Consider the following 17,285-nt stretch of genomic DNA (forward strand, 5'->3'; position numbering starts at 1 on the left):
CACAGAGCCTCACTCTGTTGCCCAGGCTGGAGTGCAGTGGCCTGATCTTGGCTCACTGCAACCTCCGCCTCCCAGGTTCAAGCAATTCTCCCACCTCAGCCTACCAAGTAGCTGGGGCTTCAGGCATGCACCACCACATCTGGCTAATTTTTGTATTTTTAGTAGAGATGGGGTTTCACCATGTTGGCCAGGCTGGTCTTGAACTCCTGGCTTCCCAAAGTACTGGGATTACAGGTGTGAGCCACCACACGATGGCCTCTACTTTAATAAGGGTTATGCTGTACTTGAAAATCACCACAAAGGTCTTCACTACATTACCTCATTCACTCCCCCAATGCCTTCTGAGGTAGGAAAATCACATTCTATCCTCACATAGCGAAAAAACAAAAAAACAAGGCACAAGCTACTAAAACCAAATCATAATAGAAGCCAAGGTCGTCCCCAAAGTATGGTTCTTAATCAGGATGCTCATTGGAGTTCCCTGAAGAGAGATTTCAAAATACAGTCATGTGCTGCATTACAATATTTCAGTCAATGAGGGATCACACATACGATGAGCGTCCCAGAAGAGAGTCATGGAGCTGGGAAATTCCTATTGTCTAGTGACATTGTACATAACACAACACATTATGTGTCTGTGGTGATGCTGGTGTAAATGAACCTATTGTGCTGCCAGTGGTATAAAAGGCTAGCACACACATTTACATGGAGTCCGTAATGCTGGATAATGATAATGACTGTCACTGGTTTATGTCAATATTTACTATACTGTACTTTTCATTGTTTAGAGTGTATTCCTTCTACTTATTTACAAAGAAAGTTAACAGTAAAACAACCTCAGGCAGGTTCTTCAGGAGGAATTCCAGAAGAAGACATCGTTATTATACATGAGAGCTACATGTGTGTTACTGCTTCTCAAGACCTTCCAGTGGGATACGACATGGAGGTGAAGAGAGTGAAACTGATGATCCTGACCCTGTGTAGGCCTAGGCCACTGTGGGTGTTTGCATCTTGGTTTTTAGTACATGAAAAATTAAAAAGTAAAAAATAATGCTTTTTTAATAGAAAAAACTTATAGAATAAGAAAATATTTGTGTATAGATATGCAATGTATGTTTTAAGCCAAGTGTTACTATAAGAGTCAAAAAGTTTCTAAAGTAGAATTGTTAATTTATTACTGAAGAAAGAAAATGTTTCTAAAAATAAATTTAGTGTAGATTAAGTGTACAGTGTTTCTCTCTCTTTTTTTAATTTTTTTTGAGACAGAGTCTCACTCTGTCACCCAGGCTGGAGTGCAGTGGCACGATCTCAGCTCACTGCAACCTCCGCCTCCCGGGTTCAAGCAATTCTTCTGCCTCAGCCACCCAAGTAACTGGGACTACAGGCACATGCCACCACGCCCAGCTAACTTTTTGTATTTTTAGTAGAGGTGAGTGTGACATGGTAAAAGCCCAAAAAAACTGCAGACCTCAACCATACCTCAGCTTTCTGTTGAAACTGCTCTCTGTAACCCTAATGTGATGGGCAAGCAGTCCAAACCCATACCATCTTGGCCCCTGCGACTTGTAATAAGTAACTAAGGTCTGTAATTTCCACCCTACCCAGACAATGTGTAAACTAACACTTATCTTGACTTCTGTGAACCACTTAAGTAACAATCAGAATGTCCGAAGCCCCTCACCCTCATCTCTGCCCAGGAGGTAATTTACAGAATGTCCAAAGTCCACTGGCCCTTGGAATGTCTGAAGCCCCTCACCCTCACCCCCCGCCCCTCACCCTCATCCCCGAGGTAGTTTACGGGCATAAAAAGTCTTGACACTCTCCTTTCGGGGCCATGGGTTGGAGAGATGCTAGTCCTCCGTGGCCGCCGGCAATAAAGGCCCTGCAGTTTGATATACTTTTGTCTTGGTGTTGACTTTCCGTGCTCGCTCCAGTACAACAGTGAGGTTTCACCATGTTAGACAGGATGGTTTCGATCTCCTGACCTCGTGATCTGCCTGCCTTGGCCTCCCAAAGTGCTGGGATTACTTTGGTATGAGGTGTGAGCCACGGAGCCTGGCCAGTATAGTGTTTCTAAAATCTACAGCAGTGTACAGTGATATGCTAGGCCTTCACACTCACTCACCCTCACTCACTGGCTCACCCAGAGTAACTTCCAGTCCTGCAAGCTCCATTCATGGTAAGTGCCCTCTACAGGTATACCATTGTTTATCTTTTATACTGTTTTCTTACTGTATCTTTTCTATGCTTAGATACACGAATACATTGAGTTACAACTGCCTATAGCATTCAGTACAGTCACATGCTAGGTTTGTGGCCTAGAAGCAATAGGTCATCATACCATATAGCCTAGGTGTTTGGTAGGCTCTACTATCCAGGTGTATATACATTCTATGGTGTTCACACAGAAACGACAAAATCACCTCACAATGCACTGCTGAGGACCCATCCCTGTCATTAACAAGGCATGACTGCCCTCAGGGGTTTGACACAGTAGGGCACAGGCAGGCAGGCAGATTTTGGAAGAGCTCCCTTTGCCTTCACATGACTACCCACACCACACCATAAAAGAAATATGTTCTACTTTTCAGGTTTCTGCAATTTTGAAAGGTTCAATTTTGAAAGGTTCAGAGTCTAGAACAGCAACTTCTCCATGGCCTCTAGAGGGTGACAAGGTGAGAGCTTTCTGCTCCTGCCCTAGCTTTGGCCACAGAACTCTCCAGAGGCTGAGAAGAGGCCAGTATGCAGGGGTGAAGCACAGCTAGTTTGCTGCAGAAAAATGCAGAAAACACCCACAGCTTTCTAGGGCAGGTGTTCGCCTGAGTACCTCTCACCTCCCTCCTCGGGTGGGGCTGAGCCACAGAGGCCTGAGGGCTGAAGGCCTCCTGGAGAAGGAGCAGACGGGGCCCTATTTCCCACTCCTCAGGGCATCATGTCCCAAGGTCCTCCCACCTCTCATTCCTCCTGTCTCTCCCAGCCTGCTCACATCTAGGTGTGTTTGGTGGGCTCCCATGCAGGGGTCCCAGTATCTCCTAGGGGGCATGATGGGCAGGTACTCCCATCACCCTACACAGACACCCACACAGGACAGCTATTTACACTGTGGATTCAGCATACTGAAGCACAGAACAGAATATCAAACTGGCAAGCAAATAAGGCGAGAACTTTTATGTTTTGAAAGGATTCCTCACATTTAAAAAGGGGTCTTAGGGTACCTTTCAAATGTTATCTTCCCAAATGTTTGTTTACAGATCATTAAATTCTTAACAAAAGGAGAAGCGAAGAGCTGAAGTGCTCCAAGTCAAGGACTGGGAAATCCTCAACACAAAAGCAATGCTGGTTAGTGAGTGGCTAGAGGTAGGTGGCTATAGGAATGAATGGATACATAATACTTGGAATATGGATTTTTTTCTTTTTCTTTTGAAAGATAGGAAACTAAAAATACCTATTTAGGACTACAGTGATGTCATGAAAACCCTAGATTTAAACTGAGAAACTGATTCTCAAGCTAAAGATCGACACAAGAGCAACAGCATCTATTAAGTCCTTCTATGGCTGCTTTTTTTTAATTTTTCTAATTCCCTAATTCTTTTGTTTTTTAGTTTTTGAGATGGAGCCTTGCTCTGTCGCCCAGGCTGAAGTGCAGTGGCACAGTCTTGTGTATATCCATTCTATGGTGTATATAAATAGGCTCAGTCCAGCCTCTGCCTCCTGGGCTCAAGTGATTCTTGTGCCTCAGCCTCCCAAGTAGCTGGGATTACAGGTGCTTGCCACCATACCCAGTTAACTCTTTTGCATTTTTAGTAGAAGTTTTGCCATGTTGGCCAGGCTGGTCTAGAACTCCTGACCTCAGGTGAGCTGCCTGTCTCAGCCTCCCAAAGTGCTGGGATTACAGGCATGAGCCACTGTGCCCGGCCTCTAATTCCCTCATTTCTAGAATCATAAGAAGTTGATAAGAAGTTGAGAAGATAACATTTGAAAGGGACCCTAAGACCCCTTTTTTAACTTATCAACTAAAAACTAAAATCATAAGAAGCACCTACAGAGGGTAGATGCTTTGTGCTAGCACCCAGCTCCCCCTGCCCACCCAGTGATGGCTACTGTGTATTAAGGGTGTAGTTTGTGTTTGGCTTTATGCTAAGGGCTTTGGAAATATTATCTCACTGGTGCTCACAACACCTGTGTATGAGGTGATTTTGTAGCTTCAGTTTACAGATGGGGAGATGAAGGCTCAGAGAGGATCCAGTCAATGTGGTATGGTGGTTTCCTGTTTGGACCTTGGGCACAGCTCCTGGCTTTTCTTCTTGTGGTCTATGTGAATGCTACACTCAGAAAACACTGAGACCTCAGTTTCTTCTGTAAAACGGTAGATGACAAATGCCGCCCTCTGAGGAGTGCTTTGGGGAAAACCACAAGAAACTATATGTGATGGTCACTGGCCCAAGATAGGCACCTGCAATATGACCCAAAGATGAGCACCCGTGTGCACTTCTGCCTCCCTGAAGCTTGTTTCTCAAATTGCTCATAAGGTGGACCTTGGATGTAAACTCAGGCACTTTAAGAGCCTGGAGAGCCTTGGTCAGTTGGCCCATCCCATTGCACCAGAGATGGTGGGATGTCAAGCCGGTGGTGGCCGTGACTAGAGAAGGTCATCAACTGGAGGTGTCAGACCCCCAACATCATCTAACACACCTGCACCCATTGGGGCGGTGGGCTCCGTGTCTCTCCCCTGTTGGGCCAGTGACTGCCCAACAGAGAGCAGATCCAGGGCCACCGCCTTGCCTGATGATTCTGGGCTGGATTCTCCCCAGGGGCTCCAAGGGTGGCCTCCTCCATACTCAGGCTGCTCAGCCAGCTCTCAGACACTGTCCCTGGTTTTAGAACCCCCAACCCTCGCTACCTGCATCCTCTTCAGGTTGGGGAAGTCCCCAGGTGAGATCTGGTGCTCCCGCTCAATGCGGCCATAGATCTCAGCCAGGTTGTTCACCAGCTCCTTCTTCTTGTTGTCCTTCCCAAACACTGAGGGCATCTCCTTCTTCAGAGAGCTGATGATGTAGGCGTGGACCTGACAAACAGGGCCAGAGAGAAGCCTTCACATCAAGACCCTGGACGTTCCCTTCCTTCTAGGATGGCTCCCACCCCATTGCTAACCCTACATCCCTCCCGCCTCCCCCTGCTCCTACTTCTGAAATTCTTTCTACCTCTACTACCCTCATGCCCCCACATTGCTTGGAGGGCTGGGCTGTTTTTCTATGTTACATGGGCAAGGTGAGGTTGTGGGGAGCTACGGAAAAGTCAGGATGAGGTAGTCATGTTACTGCTGCTGCTGCTGCTAAAGACAATACCAACAGCTGACATTTGCTGAGCATCTCCAAAGCTGTCAGGCGCTGTGATGATGGCTTTGAGACTCTTTATTTCACTTTATCCTCCAACAAACCCTTCATTTTACAGATGCAGACAGAGGCATAGAGAGACTATCAGCCTTGCCAAGTCTGGGAATCCCACAGACAGTGAATAGTGGAGTCTGTTCCCATCTGGCCCTCTGATCCCAGAGCCTGTAACCGCGGCCCCCACACTATCCTGCCCTTTCGTGCCACACACATGACAAGGTGGCTGCAGGACATTCTCCAGCCCAGCTATTGGAGGTAGCAACGCTCAGCTCCTGCAGCTGACCCCCAAACTCTTGGCCCCTGCCCAAGCTGCCCACCTTCCACGGGGCTGCCTCACCTTGGCCAGCCTGGCTCTCTTGATGAGGTCATTGAGCTTGCGCAGGGCAGCATTTCGGGGCAGACTCTGGATGTCCCTGAACAGGTCCTGTTCCTCAGCCTCAAAGAGCTTCCGGTTGTCAGGGATGAGGAGGGGGTGGGACCAGAAGGAGCCGATGTAGACCCGGATCACCTCCGGGGTGTTTACGATCTTCCCCAAGGACCACATGAGGGCCCCGTACACCCGCATCAGCTGCTGCGTCTCGATCTGGTCAGCTTTGTTCAGCACCACCCGCATCTTGTCCTCGTGGTTCTTGAGGGCCTTGATGACTTCTGAGAACTCATCAGAGATGTCCAGTTTGTGGGCATCGAAGAGCAGAATGATGCGGTCAACCCGCTCGGCAAACCACTCAAGGACAGCTGCAAAGTCATACCCTGCCGGCAGAGGGACAGTCAGGGGCTGGGGCCGTTGGGGTATAGGGCAGGGGTTTGGAGAAGCAGTCAGGTGCAGTAGAAATAACACAGTCTTGGGAGTCAGATCTGAATTTAAATCCTGGCTCCTCCACATTTTGACTGTTTGGATTTGAGCAAATTACTCAATGTCTCAGTATTTTTTCATCTAAAAATACTATTAAATACTAAAATAATAGGAATACCTATCAATGTCTCAGTATTTTTTCATCTAAAAATACTATTAAATACTAAAATAATAGGAATACCTAATTGATAGAATTATGAAGATTAAATAATCCTAAAATCCAGCACTTAGTAGATTGTCAGTAAATGCTAGTTCCTTTTTTTTTTTCCTGTTGCCCAGGCTGGAATGCAGTGGCACTGTCTCTGCTAGCTACAACCTCTGCCTCCCAGGTTCAAGCAATTTTCTTGCCTCAGCCTCCAGGGTAACTGGGATTATAGGAATGTGCCACCACGCCCAGCTAATTTTTGTATTTTTAGTAGAGACAAGGTTTCGCCATGGTAGCCAAGCTGAGTCTTGAACTCCTGACCTCAGGTGATCCGCCTGCCTTGGCCTCCCAAAGTGCTGGGATTACAGGAATGAGCCACCACCCCCGGCTAGCCACTACACCTGGCCTAGTTACTCTTATTAACATCATTATATCCATAAGACACGCCACTATCCAGCTCTCCTATCCATGCTTACTGTATTTAGCAGCCTGCTGCAAAAGGAAGTCTGGACACCTAACCTGATACAAAAACTCAGAAATCCTTTGTAATGTCTGAAAACAATGAAAGAGTAAAAGGTAGATACTGATGATGGTTCAGACCATGCCCATCACTGGTCTGGAAGAAATCTGCAATTCTTGTTATAAAAACACACAATTTGTTCTTACGCAGGCTCTTTCCTTTGTAATCAGCTGCAGCACAGAATTCCCAACTCTTGAAACCACAAGGGGTTTCTTCCTTAGCATGTGACTGGGACTCTGGTCACCCACAGACCGGTTGTTGAGCTGCTTTAGGTCAGGCTGGTTACAGGAGCCCCACAGAAGCTGTTATACTCAATCCCAAGTAGCTGTGGATCCAGGATGGGCTGAAGCGGGAGGGCAGACCAACAGTCTATACATTCCTGACACCCAGAGCCCCAGTCGGTCTTAACTCTGTGTCTCAGGCTCCTCTGATATAAAATAGGAAGACAAGAGCTAAGGAAGTGGGGCTCAGTCAAGTGACTTGTGGAAGTGCACACAGCCCATGAGCAGCAGCAGTGGCATGAGGATGGAGGTGGCAGGCTTTCCCGTTCAGAGTCTAAGCAGGGTTCTCAGCCTCCCCTGCTGCCACTGCCCCATGGCATAACTCTGGCACTGAGGTAGAAGCCCTTTCTTGGGGTCTAATGTGATCAACCACCCTGGCTCCCCATAGCACAAGGGTTCCAAGGGGACACTCACTGGGGACCCAAAGCTCATGGCCACCATTGAATGGGAAACCAAATCATTAGGGAAAAGCCTGCCCTGCCTCACAGAGGGAGACTGGAGACCAGGCAAGATCATCAGGCAACTGTCTTGTGACTGAATCAGACTTAAGAAGCTCAGATTGTCTGTAATGGGGGTCCTAACTTAGCCTGCATCAGAATCCCCCACAGAACTTGTTAAAACCTAGATGGTTGGACTCCATTCCCAAAGTTTCTGTTTCAGTAGGTCTGACGCAGAGCATTTCTAACAAGCTCCCAGGAGATTCTGAGGCTGTCGGTCAAGGACCACACTTTGAATACCACTGGTCCATAAAAAGAACAAAAGCTAACACTTCCATAGCGTTCAAAAGGTGTGCAGCACTGACCTAAGTACTTTATAATCATTAATTCCTTTAATCCTCACGAAGACCCTATGCAGCATCATTAGACACTAATGTCAGCCCCACTTCTCTGAGGAGTAACCAGAGATACAAACAGATAAAGTAACTTGTCTAAGGTTCCCCAGCTGGTATGCAATGGGCTGGGACTCGAGTCCAGGAAGGTGGCCCTGGAGTCAGTGCAATGGATCACTGCACTGAGCTGGCTTTCAAAGGCTGTCACATCAGACTAAGCTGCAGGCATCGATGAGGAGGAGCCAAGGGAACTAAGTTTAAGAAGCCTTTCCCTTACCCTGTGGCATCTAGTGAACACCCAATGGTGTACATATTTAGGACATGTGGAGGCACTGTCACAGGGGCTAAGAGGATGGGATCAGCACGGATGGGAAAAGTCGCTGCCCTAAAGCTTCCTGGAGGACCCCTTTAACATTTATCCAGTGGCTGTAAGAGAATTCCAACGAACAAAGGATGGTAAAACCTTCCTCTGCTTACCCAGATACTGGTACTATCCATTTTAAACTCCTCTGTCTTTGGTAAATGAAGTGCTTCAAAGTATTTCCATTCCCAGGTGATTTTCTCCAAGATCTATCAGCTGCTCAATTAATATACATCTCAACGAATACACGAGTCTTCTTCCCCTGCTCTTGAGGGGTAGACACATGAGGCTACGAGGAGCTTAGCAATCAATGGTCCAACTCCCTGATTTACAGATAGGGAAACTGAAGCTCAGGAAAGGGCAGAGCTGGCCCAGTGTCTCCAGGTACCACCCTGAGGACAGTCCCTGCTTGGTGCATCATGGAGGACCTGGTGTGAACTAGATTTTTCTTTCTCATTTGAAGACAGGTGCTTTGTCTGGGCTCAGGGGCAAGGCCCAGGAAAGTGCTTCAGAGGCTGCTCTGCCCAGGAGGCAGGGGCATCATCACCCCTGCCTGGGAGATGTTCACACAAACTCTATGAGGTTAAGTGACTCAGCAAAGACCACCCGTGGGACACGACCCCTAGCTCTCCAACTCCAAGTTCGGTGCTTTTTGCGGATGGCAAGCTGTTCATTCATGACCTCATTTCACCCTCATAACACCCTCTGAGATAGGCAGCATGAGGAGTATCATTCTCACCTCCAGGGGAGGAAACTGAGGTTCAAAGAGGAGAGGGCCAAACAGCTGGCAAGTGGTGAGGCCAGACGACCCAGCTGTCAGCCATCCAGCTGTTCTGCACCTGGCCACTTCCTGCCTCCCTCCCTCCCTGGCACGCAGGCCCAGCCAGTCCTCACTGGAGCGTGGGAGGCCTAAACACTCCCACTCCAGGTGAAGCCTGCAGCCCGTACTCCTTCCCTCCTTCCCTCCATCCCTCCATCCCTCCATCCTTCCATCCCTCCTCCTCTCCCCAGGGATGGCTCCAGACAATTTTTATCTTCCCTTTGGCACAGCCCATGGCAAGGCTGCTGTCACCTCCCAAAGGCAGTCCCTCAGAGCTGTGGGTGGAGAGAGGCCGGAGGGCTAAGAAAATCAGGGCAGCCTGAGCCCCCTGCCCCAACCCCCACCTCCACAAACAGCTCACATCAGGAGCGCAGCAGGGCCCTCCACAACCCTCTGCCAGGCCTCTGGCCTTCTGCTGCTCTTCATTTCCCAATCTGGATTTTAGCTGCGGTGGGGCAGGCCCCCAGGAGGGCTGCTGGGAGGATAAGACTGAGCTACAGCTCTCTCTCACCTGTCTAGCAAATCTCAGCCCCATGCCTTGGCTCAATGGCTCAGAACAGGCTAAGGCAGCCAGGGCGGCCAGCGTTGAGCCCTATGCTGATAAGGTAATAGAGGTTTATAGAGGGTGAGAGAAAGGCCCAAGGCCATGCAATGCTGGGGGTCAGAGCCAAGACCTGAACTCCAAACTCAACTCTTGCACTGTAGCCACGCCTCCATCACGCTGGGGAACACAAAGGCACCAGAGAAGCTGCAGAGAAGAGAAGAGGCTCTGTCCCTGCAATCCTGCGGCAATCCCTGATGACGCCAGTGATGTAAGAGGAGGCTGTGTCTGCAAAGGTTGAGGGTCAGCAATATGTCGGTGCTGCCAGAACAGGATAGACCCCTGGCCGTCCCTGTCCCTGCCCCCGGTGGTCTTGAAGCATCATGCATGCTCCTGTTCTGCCGCTCAGCCCACTGAAATCCTCGCTGCACTGGGAGCTGGGCAGGACAGGGGTAGCACCTCATTCTTCTGGGCTTCCCCTGCACCCAGCACGGTGCGTGGCACATAGCAGATGCACTATCAGTATTTGCTGAATGGAACATGGGATCCTTGTTACACATTTTGCATCTGGGAGACAGTAACTGAGTAATCTCTGGGCCTCAGTTTTATGGTCGAGGAACCGGTGACTCAGTCATAGGGTTACTGTGAGGATCAAACCAAATCAGAGGATGCAGGTGAAACCACTGAGCTGTGATCTTGACTGTTCTGATTGCCCTGCTGTTTTTTTTTTTTATAAAGTGCTCCTTCTAAGCACTAGTTCTATGAGATGGGACATGCTCGGAAGGGGTCACCAGAGGAGCACTGGCCTGGGGGAGCCCACCTCTCATTTCTGCTTAGCCACTAATGGACTGTGTGTCCTCGGGCATGCAGCCTCCCCTCTCTCCTCCTCGCTGTCTTTCCTCATCAAACCAGGGGATTGGGCTGGACAATCTCTGAGCTTCCTTTCTCTGTTGACAATTCTCTGCATCTGAAACCAGAGGTGTGAGGGTCGGGAGTACAGGGGGATGGATGGAGATTAGGCAAAGAAACTTTGCAGGCCCAACGAGAGAACGAGGCTGCAGGCTGCTGTCTTACAGGCCTCGGAGATGCCTGGGTGAAGTCCGTCTCTGCCTCAGGACAGGCCAAGGGCTTCCAGGAACTGTTTCTATGATTTTATAAGCAGAGGCCTCCTCCTCACTCTGGCAAGCTGCTATTAAACTACAGACTCAGTAATGCCAGTAGCTTCCGGCCAGGTGCGGCTAGGAAGACCATGACCATCAAGCAATGACTCCATGGGTTCCTCTGAAGCTCAGCCTCCCTGCTCCTGGCTACCCCTGAGCCTGTGTCACCTGCAGGACCGAAATTTCATTCTTTACTTGGCTTGGACTTCGGTGTAGATCTAGGAATGGGGGTATCTCAAAGATATAGACTGGATCCAGTAAGAAAAAGGGTATGGTATAGGATTAGCTTTTCATTTATTTGTCAAATCTGAACCTCAGTTTTCTCAGCTGCAAAATGGGGATAACAAATGACTGAAAGAGGAGTCTGTGGTAGAGCTGTGGCAGCAGATCTGACGGCAGAGACTCTGCCTCGGCAGCTGCAGTGAGCGGCATCACCAGGGGCAGGCCGCCTTTCCCTCTCTGGTTCCAGCAGTGGCTCTGAGACCCACAGCAGTAGCTCTTGAGCACCCGCGGCAGCCCAAGCGTTCCTGAAATATGGATCAGTGAGTGGGGGGAGATTCAAGCCCCAGGAGGCAGAGCGGAAAAGCTGCCTTTCTGGACATCATGGCACGAGTCTGCTGGCTCTAAGAGGTCTAGTCAACCGGCTGTGGGCCTGGAGACGGGGCAGCCCGCAGGGATCTGTGGTCCTCCGCAACCCTAGGCTCCAGAGGACTGGAAAGAAAGCACTTCGAAGTAATGCCACACAGGAGGAAATCAATCAGACAAACACAGTAAGCACAGCCACTCCTTCATCACCCACCAGCTTCCTCGTGGTCTGAAAGCAGTGCCTGGGCCCTGACAGGGCAGCACACTTCTTTGCATTTCCAGCCACACGACCTCATTTACTCTTCATAATCCTCCATATTCCAGGAGGTAAGTAGGGCATACACATCTTACAGGACAGGGAATGAGGACACAAAGAGATTAAGGGGCTCGCCCCAGCTCACACAGCCAGCCGGTGGCCAACTGAGGCCTGGAACCCAGCTCCTTGACTCGCAGCCCATTTTCTCTTTCTATAACAGCTCACAGCCATGTGAGCCTGAAGTTGGAGGCCAAGCCCTCAAACCAGGCACTTACTTGCAGTGGGTACATACAAAAGCCCATCGCTCCCTCTCAAAAGTCTCCGTCAAGATTTAAAGACATTTGAGCAGAAGAGGAATAACAAGGCATCAATGTCCAAAATGTAGGAAGAGTTTGGCTGACAATGGGGAACAAATGCCACATTAGACGCTTCCAAGAAGTAACGGCAAAGAGCGGCCCGAGCAGATGGTTGGCAAGGCCTGTTGAAGGGTGTCAGGACTCAGCTGCTCTGCCCAGGCATGGGAGTGCCCACACAGGGATGCACGTCCCAGCACATAATCTGGGAAGACCCAGAGGCCCCTAAGTGCAGGCTCTGCTCCAGAGAGAGTCCCCCAGATGGGCTAGGAATGTCAGCCTGCAAGGATCAGCCCAGAACTGCCAAGGTCTGAGCCCTAAAGCCCCCTAGAAGAAGCTTGGAGATGAGAGGTTTGCGCTCATTCCTACCCTCTGCGCTCTTCCTGGGCAGATGACAGCGTGCTGAGAAGCCATGGGACTGGGAATAGGAAGACCAGAGTTCTCACTGCAGATGTGAGACCTGGGCAAGTTTTCAACCTGCTCTGGCCCTGCTGAGCTCACCTGTACAGGAAGGGGCCTGTGGGGAGGAGCTTCCAGCTGTGCAGTCTGTGGTGTCAGCACAAAGCCCTGGCCTGCTTTCCTAAGGTGGTGCCTGTGGGGATTTCTAGCTGGGAAGCAGCCAGGAAATGTGGTTTCTAAGCTGAGGACACTCAGCTTTCTGGAGCCCTCCCACTTCTGCTGCATCCTCACTTCTTCCCAGTAATGAGCCTGGCCGGGGCACATCCTGCCACTTCCAGGAACTGCCTCCCTGCCTGCCTCCCCTGCCCACCCCAACACATCTGCATCCAGAGACACGTGCTGCCCCAGGACCTCCCAGAATCAGCTTCCCCAGGAAGAAGCACCCCACCCTTCTTCCCACCAGACACATCACCCCCACCAGGCTCAGTAGAGGGGCCATACCCTGAGCAAGGAGGACACTTTGCTGCCTTCTAGCCTGGGTCCCCAGTGCTCCTTTCTGCGAAGCCTGAGATCTTGGAGCCCCTGGAAGCAGCTCACTTTGCAGAACAGGCAGTCTAATGTGGCCCATTGGGTCCTTTGTGCTGACTTGATAACATTGCCCCTTTTTTTCTGGTGAGACACAGCCCTGTGCCAGGTATGAGGCTCAGTGAGTGGACTGTGGGCTGAATTTCAGGCTCTAGACACCCTCGTGCAGGACATAGTTGGCAGGATTATTCCAGGGAGCAAGGGTGTCCAGTCCTGCCCTGCGCTGGCTGGAGGAAGGTGAGAAGCACCCAGTCTGCTCTGTGGCCAAACTCAGAGCTCTTGGAGCCCCAGGCAAGAAGCCATGATGAAGCAAGTTTGGTTCTCAGCACACATTTGTGTAGTGGGGGAGGGAGGGCTGTGGGGAAGAGGGGAGTTGTGTATACGTGAGGGATATGTGTGGGGAGTGTGTGTGCATATGTGGGTGTGGGTGTGTGTGTAAAAGGAGGTATGGGTTGGGGAGGGTCTATGTGCGTCAGTTTAAACCGGAACTATGTGTTCTAAGGCCAATTGTGGGAAAGAAAGGCACCCTGGAAACTCTCCTTGTTTGGGGTCCTACAGATAACTGAGGGCATCTGATGCCCTCCGCCCAACTTTCCTGGTCTCCTCAGGGTGCTGAGGTCAGCACTGCACCAGGCACCAGCAGCCCAGCTCCTAGCTCTTGATTTTAATGCAGGCTGCTTTTGCCAGCAGCTGCACTTACACTCTGGACTCAAGAAAGCAGAAAACAAACTGGCTTGCAAAGCCACTCCTAGGGCCATCACTTCTCCCAGAAGTATGAGGACCTGGGGATTAGTTATTGTGGGGTGAGAGGGGTTAGGAAGTGCAGGCAAGAATGCCAAGAACTTAATTTGCATAAAGCATTCACTGAGGTCCAACAGACAAAGGCAGGAGAGAGGTAGATAAATAGGAAAAGAATGAAATAGGATAGGAACTGAGGAAGGCAGGAGTCCCTGGGAACCAGTCTGCCACATACAGCTGCACAGGTTGTGCACTGCTTGGAAGGAAGGGCTTGGAACTGCTGGGGCTCTCTGGGAAGCAGCTAGAACTCTTGTCTGAATGGATCTAGGTAGGTGACCGTCTGCATGTGCCTTCACCCTCTGTGCTCTGTGGCTCCAGCTGGGACACAGTTCCATCCTGCCCATGTCTGTGCCACCATAGTGGGGCCCAGAAACCTTTGCACAGACATTCACAGAGATTACTCTGGGATTGTATAATGGGTGATGCCAACTGACAGATAAGGATGGAGGAAGGTTGCTCATGGCGATCCAGACCCAGGGCTATGGCCTGTGTTTTCATATGGTCTATGGACCTCACAAGAAGGCTGTGTGATGCATATCATTACCCCTTGCTACACATGGGGACACTGAAAATGTGACCTATTGAGACACACAGAGGTTCTAAAGCCCAGAGCTCTGAACTCCTAGTACAGTGTCCTTGGAAACCTCAGAGGCTGGAGTCCTCTCTGGACCTGCTGGTCAGGCTGCAGTGGCCTTCTGGGTACACATGTGCACGGCCCCCAGGGACATAACCCTGGGAAGAGGTGGCTTTCCCCAGCCTTCCTGAAGGAGTCCTGAGCTGCCTGAGTAAAACAGCAAATCCCTTTTAGGCCTAAATGCAGAGTGAACCCCAGAGATGAACCACTTAAGGGTGGGAATGGGTGGATTAGGAGAAGAGGGGTGCTCAGGGAAACAAACCAATGCAAGACAGGGGAATCACCTGCGCTGCCCTACACAGGGCGCTGAGCAGGGAGCCAGGTGCTACAGCGCACGTGGGCTGGAAGGAAGGAGGGTCAGACATCCCTGTTTCCCAGGCCATGGATTCCTGCTCCTTCTCACCTCCACAATACAGCAGAGACAGGGAGCCAGGGAACAAAGTCTCCCAACATTCCCTTCCCAGGGAACGCTGTGATGTCCTAGAACTCACAGGCCACCAATTACAGGAATTGCTAACACAGTTTCTCAAGTCCCTCCTGACTCAGCTGCTTCATTTCCCCTCTTCTTCCCAGTCTTACCTCCTAAGCAAAGCAAGAGGTGGTGAGGAGAGAGAGCAGGGCTTTCCTGCTCAGGATGTTCAGACTCCTTCTCCCTCCCACCTGCTACAGGATGAGGACTCCAGGCTGTGTTTTCCCTGGAGGGCTGATGGGTTAACCCAGCCCTTGAGCAAGCTGCTGGCCTGGAGGGCCCCTCTTCCCTCTCCACTCCTGGCCAGGACAGGCTTGGCAGCTCACACACAGACGTAGTGTAGCCCCAAAGAGCCAAGCCTGGCCCTGTACCACACACCTGGCCTCATCAGAAGAGAGCTGCTCTCTGCAGAGAGGACACCAAGGCAGCTCACAGGGGCACTGAACAGCTCAGGTCTGGTGCTAGTGGCCTGTACCTGGGCCCAGGGTCTGGACCACTTGGGCCTCATCAATACACAGCTGTGGGAGCACTTGCCTGTCACACCATGAGGTTGTGACTTCTCCTCTAAGTGGTCTAGTCTGAGCAGTGCTGGCCTGGGCAGGCCATGCTCTTGCAGAAAGAGCAGAGGTTTCTGGGCCCCACTGTGGTGGCACAGACACGGGCAGGATGGAACTGTGTCCCAGCTGGAGCCACAGAGCACAGAGGGTGAAGGCACATGCAGATGGTCACCTACCTAGGTCCATTCAGACAAGAGTTCTAGCTGCTTCCCAGAGATCCCCAGCAGTTCCAAGCCCTCCCTTAACCACAGGCTGACTTCCAAGTGCTGATGTCACTCCAGCCCCAGCAACTAGTTCTAATATTGGGGTGGGTATGGCATCATCTGATTTTCTTGCCAGAGATACAACACATGGCACAGAAAGGGTAGGGGGCTATGCAGGACACTCGGCAAACTGTGGCAGGACAGGCTGGGGATGGGGGCCCAGAGCAGTTGCTTTTAGCTTCTGACGGCATCTGCCTAGCATTTTAGAACTAGAAAAAAGAAAACAATGATGAAAACGATGATGATCCATAACACCTCATGGTTACTAGGTGGTCATGCCAGCCAGAAAAGGCTTTTTATCTAAAGCATTTCTTTTAATCTTCAAACAACTCTAGAAGATGGATAGTACTACCCACCCCACCCCCCACCATTTTTCAGATAAAGTTACCAAAATTTAGAAACCTGCCAAGGGTCACTGTGCTAGGAGGTGGGAAAGGCAGGCTTAGAACCCTGCCAGTCTGACTCCAGAGTTCTGTCTTCTAACCACCACACCAGGCAACCTCATTTAATGAGCAATTACCCTGTATTATTCTGGAGTGAACAGTTTTCGAAGCGCTTTTACTACCTGGTTCCCTCCTCTTAGGACCCAGAGCACTGACTCTATTGAGCTGAATTTCTCTGTATGCATTTGGCTGTCCTGCAGAGCTGCAAGCTCCCCAGAAACTTAAGAAGCAAGCCAGGGTCAGGGCCATGGAAGGTACCTCTTGTAGCATGAATAAACCCAATGAAGTGAGGCTGATATTGATGTCTTCATTTTGCAGATGGGAAAACTGAGGCCAACTGTCTCCTGAGCTATGGTGGACCTGAATTCCTCTCCCGACCCCTGCTGACCCCTGCCTAGGACTGCCCCAGGTAAAATGATCCCACACAGCACAGGAGAAGTGCCGGCTGGCCAAGGAACAGCATGGCCCTGGGTGCTTCTCTTCTGGTACGTAACAGAGTGAACATGCCAGAACCATGAAGCCCACAGCCAATACCCCTCAGGTAGGTTGCTTACCCCGGCTGATCCTCTGCTTCTCCCCAGAGAGGATCCCTGGTGTGTCGATGACGCTGATGCTCTCCAGCACGGGGTTGGGTAGCTGGGCACACACAAACCTGCATGGGCAGAGGAAACCTGGGTGAGTACCCACCTTTCATGATCCAGCCCCATGATTCCAACCACCTGTCTTTCTCAGGTGAGCTGCAGGTGCATGCAGAGGGGTTCAGTTCGCCAGGGGCTTGCTCAGTGCAGGGCATGGCTGACAGCTGACCCAGGGCAGAACCCCAGTCCTCCTGCCTCTCCCCACATCCAGTGTTAGAGAGCCCTGCACCAGGGTGTGTTTGGTAAAACATGTGACCAGCAGGGCTACTCCATAGCGACATCCCATCTTCATGTGTGACCAAAGCCTGGGTCTAATTCTATGGCCCTGTCTTTAGTTTGTCCTTGACCAGCTACCTCCCTGCCTTGAGTAACTCCACTTAGCTTGGCCCTCTCTAGGAACCTCAG

General features: G+C 50.7%; 1 protein-coding gene across 1 annotated transcript in view; it reads right to left on the bottom strand.

The window, feature by feature from the left end:
• Window positions 1-17,285, bottom strand: part of EHD3 (EH domain containing 3) — a 37,980-nt gene that overhangs the window by 3,751 nt on the left and 16,944 nt on the right. The window contains exons 3-5 of the mRNA XM_017501938.2: window positions 16,797-16,894; window positions 5,728-6,140; window positions 4,901-5,065 (exon numbers count right to left, since the gene is read on the bottom strand). Coding sequence (XP_017357427.1) covers window positions 4,901-5,065; window positions 5,728-6,140; window positions 16,797-16,894 — 676 coding nt within the window. The remainder of the gene's footprint in view (window positions 1-4,900; window positions 5,066-5,727; window positions 6,141-16,796; window positions 16,895-17,285) is intronic.

The sequence above is a fragment of the Cebus imitator genome, unplaced genomic scaffold (assembly GCF_001604975.1).
Source record: "Cebus imitator isolate Cc_AM_T3 unplaced genomic scaffold, Cebus_imitator-1.0 Scaffold286, whole genome shotgun sequence".
NCBI lineage: Eukaryota > Metazoa > Chordata > Mammalia > Primates > Cebidae > Cebus > Cebus imitator.